At 45.1% G+C, this 10,761-nt stretch overlaps 1 protein-coding gene across 1 annotated transcript in view; it reads right to left on the reverse strand.

Moving 5' to 3' along the window:
• Positions 1-2,300: 2,300 nt before the first annotated feature.
• ADA2 (adenosine deaminase 2) overlaps positions 2,301-10,761 on the reverse strand; it is a 30,739-nt gene continuing 22,278 nt past the window's right edge. The window contains exons 7-10 of the mRNA XM_077759257.1: positions 7,742-7,850; positions 4,729-4,886; positions 3,932-4,134; positions 2,301-3,703 (exon numbers count right to left, since the gene is read on the reverse strand). Coding sequence (XP_077615383.1) covers positions 3,604-3,703; positions 3,932-4,134; positions 4,729-4,886; positions 7,742-7,850 — 570 coding nt within the window. The 3' untranslated portion in view covers positions 2,301-3,603. The remainder of the gene's footprint in view (positions 3,704-3,931; positions 4,135-4,728; positions 4,887-7,741; positions 7,851-10,761) is intronic.

The following is a 10,761-nucleotide window of genomic DNA, read 5'->3' on the forward strand; positions in this document are numbered from 1 at the left end:
ATGAGGTATTCCTCCTAAAAATGTATAACTGGAATCTCTTCACAAGGAAACATTACAAAGACCTGAAATGAGAGACACTCTATAAAATAACTGGTCTGTACTCTTCAAATCAAGGTCACAGGGTGCCTGAGTGAGTGGCTCAGTCAGTTGAGCATCTGGCTCTTGATTTCAGCTCCAGTCATGATCTCATAGTTTGTGGGATTGAGCTCTGAGGTGGGCTCTGCATTCACAGCAAGGAGCCTGCTTGGAATTCTCTCTCTCTTTGTCCCTCCCCTTTGCACACATGCATGCTCACTCTCTCTCTCTCTCTCTTAAAATAAGTAAACATCAATTAAAAAGTCAACAGGGGCACCTGGTGGCTAAGTCAGTTAAGTGTCTGACTCTTGGTTTCTGCTCAGGTCATGGTCTCATGGTTTTGTGGGTTTGAGCCCTGCATCAGGCTCTGCACTGAGAGTATGGCATCTGCTTGGAATTCTCTCTCCCTCTCCCTCTGCCCCTTCTCCAATCTCACTCTCTCTCTCTTCCAAAATAAGTAAGTAAAAACTTTTTTAAAATGTCCACATCACAAAAGATAAGGAAAGACTGAGGAACTGTTCCAGAATGAAAGAGACAAGAGACAGGATAACTAAGTAGAACATGTCATCCTGGGTTGGGTTCTAGGCAGAGAGAAGAAACATGCCTGGAAGGGCCAGGGAGAGATGATAGTATCTTATCAATGTTAATATTCTGCTTTGGATATTAACACTGTGGTTACACACTGTCTTTAGTAAATGTGGGCTGGAGTGTTTATGAATAATGGGCCATAATGTCTGCATCTTAGGTCTCTATTGGTTAGAAAAATTAGGATCTATCATGCAGATACTGAAAGAGATACAGATACACAGAGAGAATGATATAGTAAGTGTTATAAAATGTCAATAATTGGGGAACCTAGACAGAGTATGTTAGAGTTCTTTGTACTATTCTTTCAACTTTCCTAAAGATTTCACATTATTTCAAGATAATAATACAAATGTTTCAGGGTTTTCCCTAAGTCTGGATCTCAAATTCTCACCTGCTGTGAGATGAAATGATTCACATCTCCAACAACATTCTCTCAGTTTGAATTTTTAGAAGTCTCCCTGCCCTTCCTGGGAGCTGTGCCAACTGATGTAAAGCTCCAGGACCCAGGAGGAGGGGCTGGACCAGGGCATTCATCATAAGCCAGATGATGGGGACTTGTTGTACAATAAGGCTGGCAAATCAGAGACTCTTGGTGTCCCTGGCCATTAGGTTTTTCCAGCCCAGACAATTCACCTGACAAAGAAGGAAAAAGGATTTAACCTCACTCTAAGAAATAGATAAATATAGAGTACATGAATTCGAATTACAAAAATATATTTTGTTAACAGAAAGCTTTTCTTCAGATTTCTTTTAAATAAATAGTAGGCGCCAGGTAGAGCATGATTTTGCCTACAAAAATTCAATTAATACACAACATTTTCCAAAAAATATATGTCAGGGTACCTTCTGGGAAATCCTACAGGAGGAATACATGAAATCAGATTTAACTACCCCTGGAAGAAATATTACTCAGTTCCAAGGGGGCGACAGCCTATTTCCCACATCTTCATAACTCAGGGTCTGGTTCTTTTGATGTTTCTAGTTCTGTGCTAGGACTCAGCCTACTGAACCAGGCATGAAGACAAGACTTGTAGCTGATTTAATTTGCCAAATCAGTGATCACACCAACTCTGGGCTAGAGACCTTAAACTCTTGGGACACCCCTGTAGTCATGGCAACTTGCTACAGAAGCCCATTTGGCTAAGTTTCATTTTCACCATTTATTAAATGTAAGTCAGCTGAGCTGGGACCTATGCACTATCTACTGGGATTGGTTAAGGCAATAAATCAAAGACTGTCAGAATTAGACAGGATCTTAAAGGTCATCTTGCTCCATCTGGGTACCAGTCTGTGGGTAGAGGACCCCTAATCAGCAAGACTTTTCCCAGTGTCATGAACCAAACAGTGATAAACTACTAATGGAGGGACGGTTGGCTGCTGCCTATGAGCCCAGAGGCAGGTGATGGGCGATGGATGAGAAGACATTTGAATCCACCTGGGACTTTTAAGGAATTTTTTTTATCCTCCTTTACATCCTTTAGTCAAGTGAAAACAGGGCTGGCTTCTTGCCTTCCTTCTCCCAAAGACCAGGCTAGGAGCCAGAATTTGACCACATGAAGTCTTTTCTTTGTAGAGACTCTGCTCTGTTCCCTCCTGCTTCAGCAACTGGCTCAATGCATACAAGTTATATCCATTCATCAACACATCTTTTATTGAGTACTAACTAGGTTTGGGGCATGGAGCTAGGCTTTGTGTTCACAATGTACATGAAACAATCAATTAGTTCCTACTCACATGGAGTTTACAGTCTGGTGGCATGGAGACTATCAACACAGAAATAAATATATAATTACAAATTAAGAGTCATGAAGGAAAAAAGCAAGGTGCCATGAGAGATATTAACAGGTTAGGGGTTTAGGAAACCTTTCTGAGTCAATGGCATGAAATGTGAAACCTTAAGGGTAAACAAGAGTCAGTTAGACAAAAGTGGAAAGAAAGAATATCCCAGGCAGAAAGAGTGAGAAAAGATTCTTAACACAGCATAGGGTTTGAGATATTTGAGGAACAAAGGACCAGTGTAGCCAGCGTCTGGTACACTGGGGGAGACTGGGATGGGATGATGCTGGAAGGAATCCAGGTTAAACATGATGCCATATGCCCTGTTGAAACATTTGGATTTTTCTAAGAGCACTGAGATGTAATCAGTGTAACCTGACTTAATTTAATTTTTAAAAAGGCATTGCTCTATGAAATATGAAATAAAGAAGGCAAAGAGAAGAAAGGAGAGCTCAATTAAGGAGACCATTATAACTCAGACAAGAAGTGATAGTGGCTTGAACTCAGTCAATAGCAATACAGGTAGAGAGGCATGAAGGATTCAAGATACATTTTGATGCAGGGAACAGGGGAGGGAGCAGTATCAAGAATTTCACTGAAAAATTCTTTGAGCACCTGGATATAATGGATGGAGGTGACATTTACCAAGATGGGAAAGACCAGGAAAAGGTTAAAAGGGAAGAGATTGAGAGTTCAGAATTGCACATAGTCGGTTTCTCAGATTCTTGTGAATGATCCAAGTAAATAAATCAATTTGGGGATCATCAGCAAATAAATAGTATTTAAAAGCAAAGGAGTGAATGAAACACTATAGAGTAAGAGAAAAAGAAGAGGAGAAGAAGGAGAAACATGAATAGAAGAGAGGCAAAACTAAGTCCTGAGGAAATCCAACACAGAAATCTGATAGAGAAGAGCATCTGGAAAAAGGACCCCAGAAGCAATGTCCAGAGAGAAAGGAAGAAAAGGAAACCCTTGGTAAACTCTCTAAGTGTTTCTGAGATGACAATCAATGTGGAAGCCATTGATGACCTTCGTGATGTCAATTTTGATGAAGAAATGGAGGTAGAAACTATACTGGTGTGGGTTCAAGAATGATTGACAGAAGGTGAAAACAGCTTGTAGAGGGAAGCAGATGAACAGGGTAATAAATAAGTGTCTGTCTTCTCACGTTGGCCTCCTGGCCAGATCAGCCACAAACTTATTCCATCTCTCCTCCCAGGTTTTCATGGCAGCCTTTTTATTAATATCCAACAAGGTGCTGAACCTGCAGAGAAAAGGCACCCAGGTCAGCCCCAGGAGAAACAGTCGGGAAATAGGTGAGGGGGTCTCAGATGCTTGCAGAGCACATTTCTCTCCAGTCCGAGAGCAATAACAAAACAGAGGCATTGTGGAGAAACCTTCCAGGCTTCTGTCCCAAACCTCTAAGAGAGATAAACACAAGTTGTGAGGTGGAAGAGGGAGTTGGGGATCTGGTAGTACATAGGACACTCACTTGATAGAGTTCATGGCCAGTTGTTTGAGTGTCCTCAGATCAGCTGACATTCCCCCAATGCCCATGAAGGCCTCATAGAAATCGTAGGACAAGCCCTTGGCACCAAACACAGCCGGGTCATCAGAGCTGATCACCATGGGGTACCCAGTGGCCATCAGAACAGCAGCAGGGTGGTTTCTCAAGTCAGACACCAGTTTCAGAACCTGCCCAACAGGAAGCAAAGGAGAAAGACAAACTTTGACCTATAAAAAGTTGTCACAAGAGAGGCAAGACCGTGAGCACAGTCAGCTCCTTTCTTATCCTCATCACCACTCTGAACATTGGGATGACTTCTGGGCACAACACAAGGAATAGAACCAGTCCTCATGTTCTTCCCAATTTTCTCCAGGTTTCCTCACCATCACAAACATTTGGTCTCTATCTTGGTCTGGCTCAGAGCAGCTCTCTGGAACACAGCAGGAGAGGCAGGTGCACAAAGAACCCCAAGCAGCTGTGAAAGCAGCATATCCTACGGCCCCTCCCACTTCACTGGCCTTTCTCAACGTCCCTTTAGCTTTGCTTTTGGCTTTGCCCCAAATTCCACCAGACTGCAACTCTTACTGCTGCCTCATTATTATGAATAGGTTTGGCAAAGGGCCATTCCTAAATAACTTACTAAGGGGAGAGAGATAGCAGAGGAATATAGAAAACAAGTGAGCTCAGGAGCTAAAAATCACATGGGAAAGTTTGGGAACCAGAACAGAGGTTGAGGTTGGAAAGAAAGATTGCACTGGGTTTGTGCCATGGATCATGCATACCTGGTTGGAGATGGGACAGACTTCTATGGGGATGTCCTTCTTCCAGGAGTCAGCCCAGACTGCTGGGTGTTTGGTCAAAGCAAATCCATGGCCAATCCTGGTAGAGTTCAGTATTAGAGCAACCAGAAGGTTTCTATCTATGGAAGTACCCTGCCAGTCTGTGGATAAAGGGGTAGTCTCCAATCAGATGGATCTGATCCATTGACCATCCTCAGATAAAGGCTCCCGATCCCCAAGCAAGAAAAAGAATGTTCACACACACACACACACACACACACACACACACACACACACAGAGTTTTATATAACAATGCTAAAGAGAGGTAAAAGAGAGGAGGTATGGCAAGCCTTTATTTTACATATGTAAGTAACAGATGAGGAAGTTGAAACTTACATAGGCTTTGTAAATTGAAGGAGCATACTCACTTAAGTAGCAAGACTGGGTTTCAAACCTTGGTCTGACTCCACAGCCTATATTCTTTCTTTCCATTTTTTATTTGTTTCCAGAGCTATTTTCTGGGAATTTTGCTTATGATTTTCACAACAATGTGTTGCAAACTCTTTCAATATACTTTTTTTTTTAAATTTAAGTTTATTTCTTTATTTTGAGAGAGACAGAGACAGCGCAAGTGGGGGAGGGGCAGAGAGAAGGGGAGAGAGCATTCCAAACAGTCTCTGTGAGATCATGACCTGAGCCAAAACCAAGAGTCGGACGCTTAACGGACCGAGCCACCCAGGCGCCCCTATAGTTACTTATATGTACTTACTTAATTTATATCTTTAACAATATCAATTGCAAGATCACAATGACCAATACAGACAAAGTGGTGGTAGATAGCGTCGGCTGCCTACTTACCAGCCATCCCCACTACACTTTCCTTGCTAGCAGGGCTTTCTTTGGAGTTTGAAAATGACAGGCCCTGACTCTCCCAGCTTCCCTTGCAATTAGGATAGTCCTAATGTTGGCCTGGAAGGTTATTGGTGGAGAGCTCTTGGGCTTCCTCCCTGATAAAAGGAGATGCCCTGGAAGAAACATCTTGTCTTTTGTTTCATTAGATTTGTCACACCTGAATGTGACTTCACTGACTGACAACCAAGTCAGGTAAAACCCTGGACTTGAGGAGGACAGCAGAGGTTTCTTCTTATCTGAAATAATAGATGACCTTGTTGTAAAACCTGTTGAATGTGTGTACTCCATTCCTGGCCCCCAAAAGCACCCTAACTAATCCACATGTAAAAATACGAAAACTCCACTGTTCTGTTAGAAATAAAACCCAAGAATTCCCATTGCTTTTTAGAGCATGTGTTTTAGGTAGATTTTCACTGGTTTCCTATCTAGAACTTTTTTTCCCAAAGATTTCTTTCTTTAAAAAAAAATAAGAACATTACGGGCACCTGGGTGGCTCAGTCAGTTAAGCATCCAGTTCTTGATTTTTGGCTCAGGTCATGATCTCATGGTTGGTAGGTTCTGTGCTGACAGCACAGAGCCTGCTTGGGATTCTCCCTCTCCTTCTCCTTCTCCTCCTTCCCTGCTCATGTGTACACTTTCTGTCTCTCTCTCTCTCTCAAAATAAATAAATAAGCTTTAAAAAATAAAAATAAGAACATTACTCTCAGATATTAAATACCCAGCTCCTGGCAAAATCCTCTACTAGGGCCATGTGTCTTGGAATTTGGTTACATCCTCTTACAGTGTTTCATACTGTTGAAATGATTTCACACAGGTAAGTATGGTTTTCCCAACTAGACCACAAGTTCTTCAAGGTTAACATCCCCTACTCCCTTGTCCCATCTCCCACAAACAATTCTTCAAATTTACTAGAACAGTTTTGATGTAAATTGGATCTAAACTGACTTGAAATATCAGGAAAAAAAGAGATTAAGGCACACATATTCTTCCTCTGAGAGATGGTGTGATAAACCAAGGTTTAAGCCTGGTTGTGAAATCCAAGCCCCCCCCCCCCACCTCCTTGGTTGTCTAAGGGTGACAGGTGCCTACAGTACTCAGGGACACCAGGTGGGATGTAGCAGCAAGCTTTCTTCCTGATCTAAGCCTCTCAAATCTTCATTTTAACCTGAAATTGCAGCCATGATCCAGGATTTCTTTTGCTTAGGGCTCACATATTTTAAGGACTGGAATATGGGAAGCTCTGAGAGATGACCCATGAACCTGTGGAGTGAGCTTTGGGGAACAAAGACATGGCTGGGCTAATGGCATTTCATAAACAATAGTAGTCGAGCTGTTTGGGCTGGATGGGGTCTCTTCTTCAGCACTGATGAGTGTGGACAGAGCCTTCTAGTTGCCTGGTTGTGGTCCCTCTTCTGCCACTTACCTTGTGTGACTTTGGACAGGTGAATTAACCTCTTAAGTACAATTCACTTATTATAAAATGGAGACCATTGGAAAGGACTCAAAATCAAATTCTACTAATGACTAGCTTTTTACCCTTGGACCAAGTACTCTATGTTTGGAGTCTTGGGCTCTTCATTTTTAAAATGGGGATATAGGGTGGCTTAGTTGGTTAGGTGTCCGACTCTTGTTTTCAGCTCAGGTCATGATCTCATAGTTCGTGGGTCTGAGCCCTGCATCGGGCTCTGTGCCGACAGCGTGGAGCCTACTTGGGATTCTCTCTCTCTCCCTCTCTCTTTGTCCCTTCCCTGCTCACGTATGTTCTCTCTTTCTCAAAATAAATGAAGCATTTAAAAATAGAAAATAAAAAAAATAAAATACGTTTAAAAAATAAAAAATAAATAAAATGGGGATAAAAACACTTTTCTGGCAGGACTGGGGTGAGAATTAGAAATAATATATGTAAAGTGTCAGATACTGTTATTATCATTTTATTCCTTCTCCAGGGGAAATACATATTTCTCCATATGAAATGGACAAGCGCCATAAAACAACTATCAACAATACCAGTACTGCCCCAGGATTCCATCAGTTCTCTTGAGTGATGATGAGGAGCCCTCCTATCCATCCCTCCTCTGTCCTGCTTGTCTCCACATGGCTCACCTGTCTCTCCAGCATGGAAAAAGTAAGGCAGTTTAATACCATGCAAGGTAGGAATCATCAACGCCTCCCTGTAGTCATACAAGGAGTGGCCAGTGTCCTCACGCCCCACCTGCAAGACAGAGAGGAGGGGACATGGAGTTGTCTGCTTGGTCCATGCCTCACTTTGTTGATGGTACCCTCCATAGCCTGTGAATATGCGTCCTTATACGCTGCCATTACTACTCGAGGCCATTGTCACACAGCCTTTTAAAAATGACCAGCAGCAAAATTGGGAAAGAAAAGAAAGTGCATTTTTACCCCTATATAGTCCCCCCCCCCTTAGTCAGATGTATCTTATGTCCTCCCAGCCGTTTCTACCTTGTGTTCTCACACCACTTTCCAAGTCCCTGTGCTTCAGCCCTGAGCTCCTTGTTGGGGACAGAGAGTGAGGGAGAAAGGAAGAGCAACAGAGAGAGACAGAAAAAACAAGACAGTGAGACACTGAGAGACCCGCAGAAAATGGAGAGACAGCGCAAGAGAATGAGAGCCCTAGACCAGGAGTCAGGAGGGCTCCAGACCCATTACCTGTGAGTCTCTAGCCAAGTCAGTTTCCTGGCAGGGTCCCTCTGTGACTCAGTGTCTCAGCTGTAACTACAACAAAACTATGCTTTTCGAACTAACCCCCCCACCCCCACCCCAGGGCTTGTAGCTGTGTGACGAGCTTAGGATAAAACGAGTACCTCCTTCAGAATGTCTATTTTAATTTGTTGGGGGGGGGCAATGACACATTTTTATAATAAGCCAAATACAGATATTCAATGTAGTAGAATGGAGTGCAGGCTTGAAAGAGAGTTGAAACTTGCAAGTAGACCCCTTTGAGCAACTGCCTACCCCCCTTCTTACCCCAATTTTCCTCTAGAACTTGTCCACTACAGTCCTTGTAGAAACTGTTCTGCATGTTCTATACTAGAGGCATTCCTTCTCAGCCCCCTTTGTCAGGGCTGCACGCAGAGGGGAAAAGGGAGAAGGGAGGACCTTCTGCCCCTTTCTGAAGAGGCCAGATCCTTGAGTGACCCCCAGGGATCCCAGGAAGACATGCCAGTACAAACAAAATGATTCCTTGAAATCCACTCCTTTGAGCTCTGGATGTTCTGAAAGCAAATGCTTAAGCCCAGTTTCAGGTAAAATGTACAGAATCTGTAAGAGGGAGTTAGGAGTGCCTTTTAGCCAGGTCGTTCAAACTAATTTAACTTCCTTAATGAGATTGATGAGTTGTCACCTGGGAGGTGTGCCCTGGCTGTAAGAACTCAGCTATGGCTTGATTTGGGGGGGTGGGGGGGCAGGAGGGGGGGTCAGGGCAAGGACACCACTATGGATGTGCAGCTTCCAAAACAGCTGAGGAAGCAAATGGATGAAGGGACAGAGGACACCTTTCCCATCCTTAACAGTTTTGCCTAGGGCTTAGACCCATCTCTGCTTCTAGATCACCCTCTATGAGCTACAATTTTAAGAGGCAGACATAGGTAGGCCACATGCGTTAGAAAGAGGGCAGAAGGCAGCGGAACGGGAGTAAGCCCACCGTTGGGGATCCTCATTGAGTTCCTTCCTTATTCTGGAAAGCTCCTTTTCAGCCTTCTGGCCCTGTCTGCTCTCCTTTCTCTTGTAACTATCACCCTCCCTCAGGCCCCTACACAAGGTCGGTGCTACACTCTGGCCAGGCCTGTGGTTGGCAGCCTGAGCCTCCACAGAGGGTTTCGGTGCCTGCTGCCAGGGCCTTCACAAGAGCTGCCTGCTGGGCCCTGTTCTCAGACAGCTTTGTTGTGTGGGGTCCGTTACCAGATCAAACCCTGCCACCATCTCAGGGAACAGGGTTCGAAGCTTCATGGCTGTTTGGACGGATTTCATGACGAAGGACACATTTTCAAATCTGTGGGAGAGACAGAGAGAAGCATGGGAGACAGTGTGACTTGGCATTGGCGGAGCTTCATACCCCGTACCCCGGAGTAGCCCCCCTCCCCGGTGCCTGGGGCTGGTCTAGTCCAGATTACCCAGCAATCACTTCCCAAAGCCTTGGCACGTGACCCTATCATGACCACGCTGTTGTGATCCCTTCCAGGGGCTACATCTGAGAGATATCTCACCCAAATCCAACCCTTTTGAGGAGCCTGGCTGGCTCTAGAGGAATCTATGGTGTCTACACAACAAGTGAGGAAAGGAGACCCATGGGATAGGTTTCATCTGTCCACATTTGGATGAAGCAAAGCGGCCTTGTCTGAAACTTGCCCTGCATCCCCAAGATGATGGCTCCGGGAAGGGGGTGCAGTACAGAGGCCGGCTCTCTGTTCACTGGGCACCAGTGAAAGTCTACAGAATGCCAGAGCCCCTGTCGAGTCAAGTGGACCTGGCAACTGTATGTCCTCTCCCTTCAGTGGGATCTGCATGGCCCTGGGGACTCCAGAAACACTATAGGCGAACTGTCTTACTTCTGTCTGCACCCTCTCTGTTCAAGCCCAGGACAGGGGTGAGACGAGCAGCACAACAGAAGCACCGAAACAAAAGTCTGGCACAACCTGTGAGAGGACAGAGGTCTCTGGGCAGCAGCTGGCTCACCTGTTCCTCAGTTCTGTGGCCTACATTTTCCCCTCCTGATGCCTGCCCATTCCATCTCCTGAGGAGCTCTAAGGGATGGAAGGAGGATTTACCACCTGCAGCGCAGCCCTCACACCCTCCCCACCTGCCACTGGCTCCCAGGAGCCTCTGAGGGGGACCAGTGGGGCCCCAGCCCTCAAGCTCCACCCTGGCCCACTAGCACACAGGTGCAGGCCTCTGCTCTCACAAAAGGTGAAGGGGAGGGGCACCTGGGGGGCTCAGTCGGTTAAGCGCCCGACTTCGGCTCAGGTCATGATCTCATGGTTTGTGGGTTTGAGCCCTGCGTCGGGCTCTGTGCTGACTGCCAGCTCAGAGCCTGGAGCCTATTTCAGATTCTGTGTCTCCCTCTCTCTCTGACCCTCCCCTGCTCACGCTCTCTCTCTCTCTCTCTC

Source organism: Crocuta crocuta, unplaced genomic scaffold (assembly GCF_008692635.1).
Source record: "Crocuta crocuta isolate KB4526 unplaced genomic scaffold, BGI_CrCroc_1.0 scaffold72, whole genome shotgun sequence".
Lineage (NCBI taxonomy): Eukaryota > Metazoa > Chordata > Mammalia > Carnivora > Hyaenidae > Crocuta > Crocuta crocuta.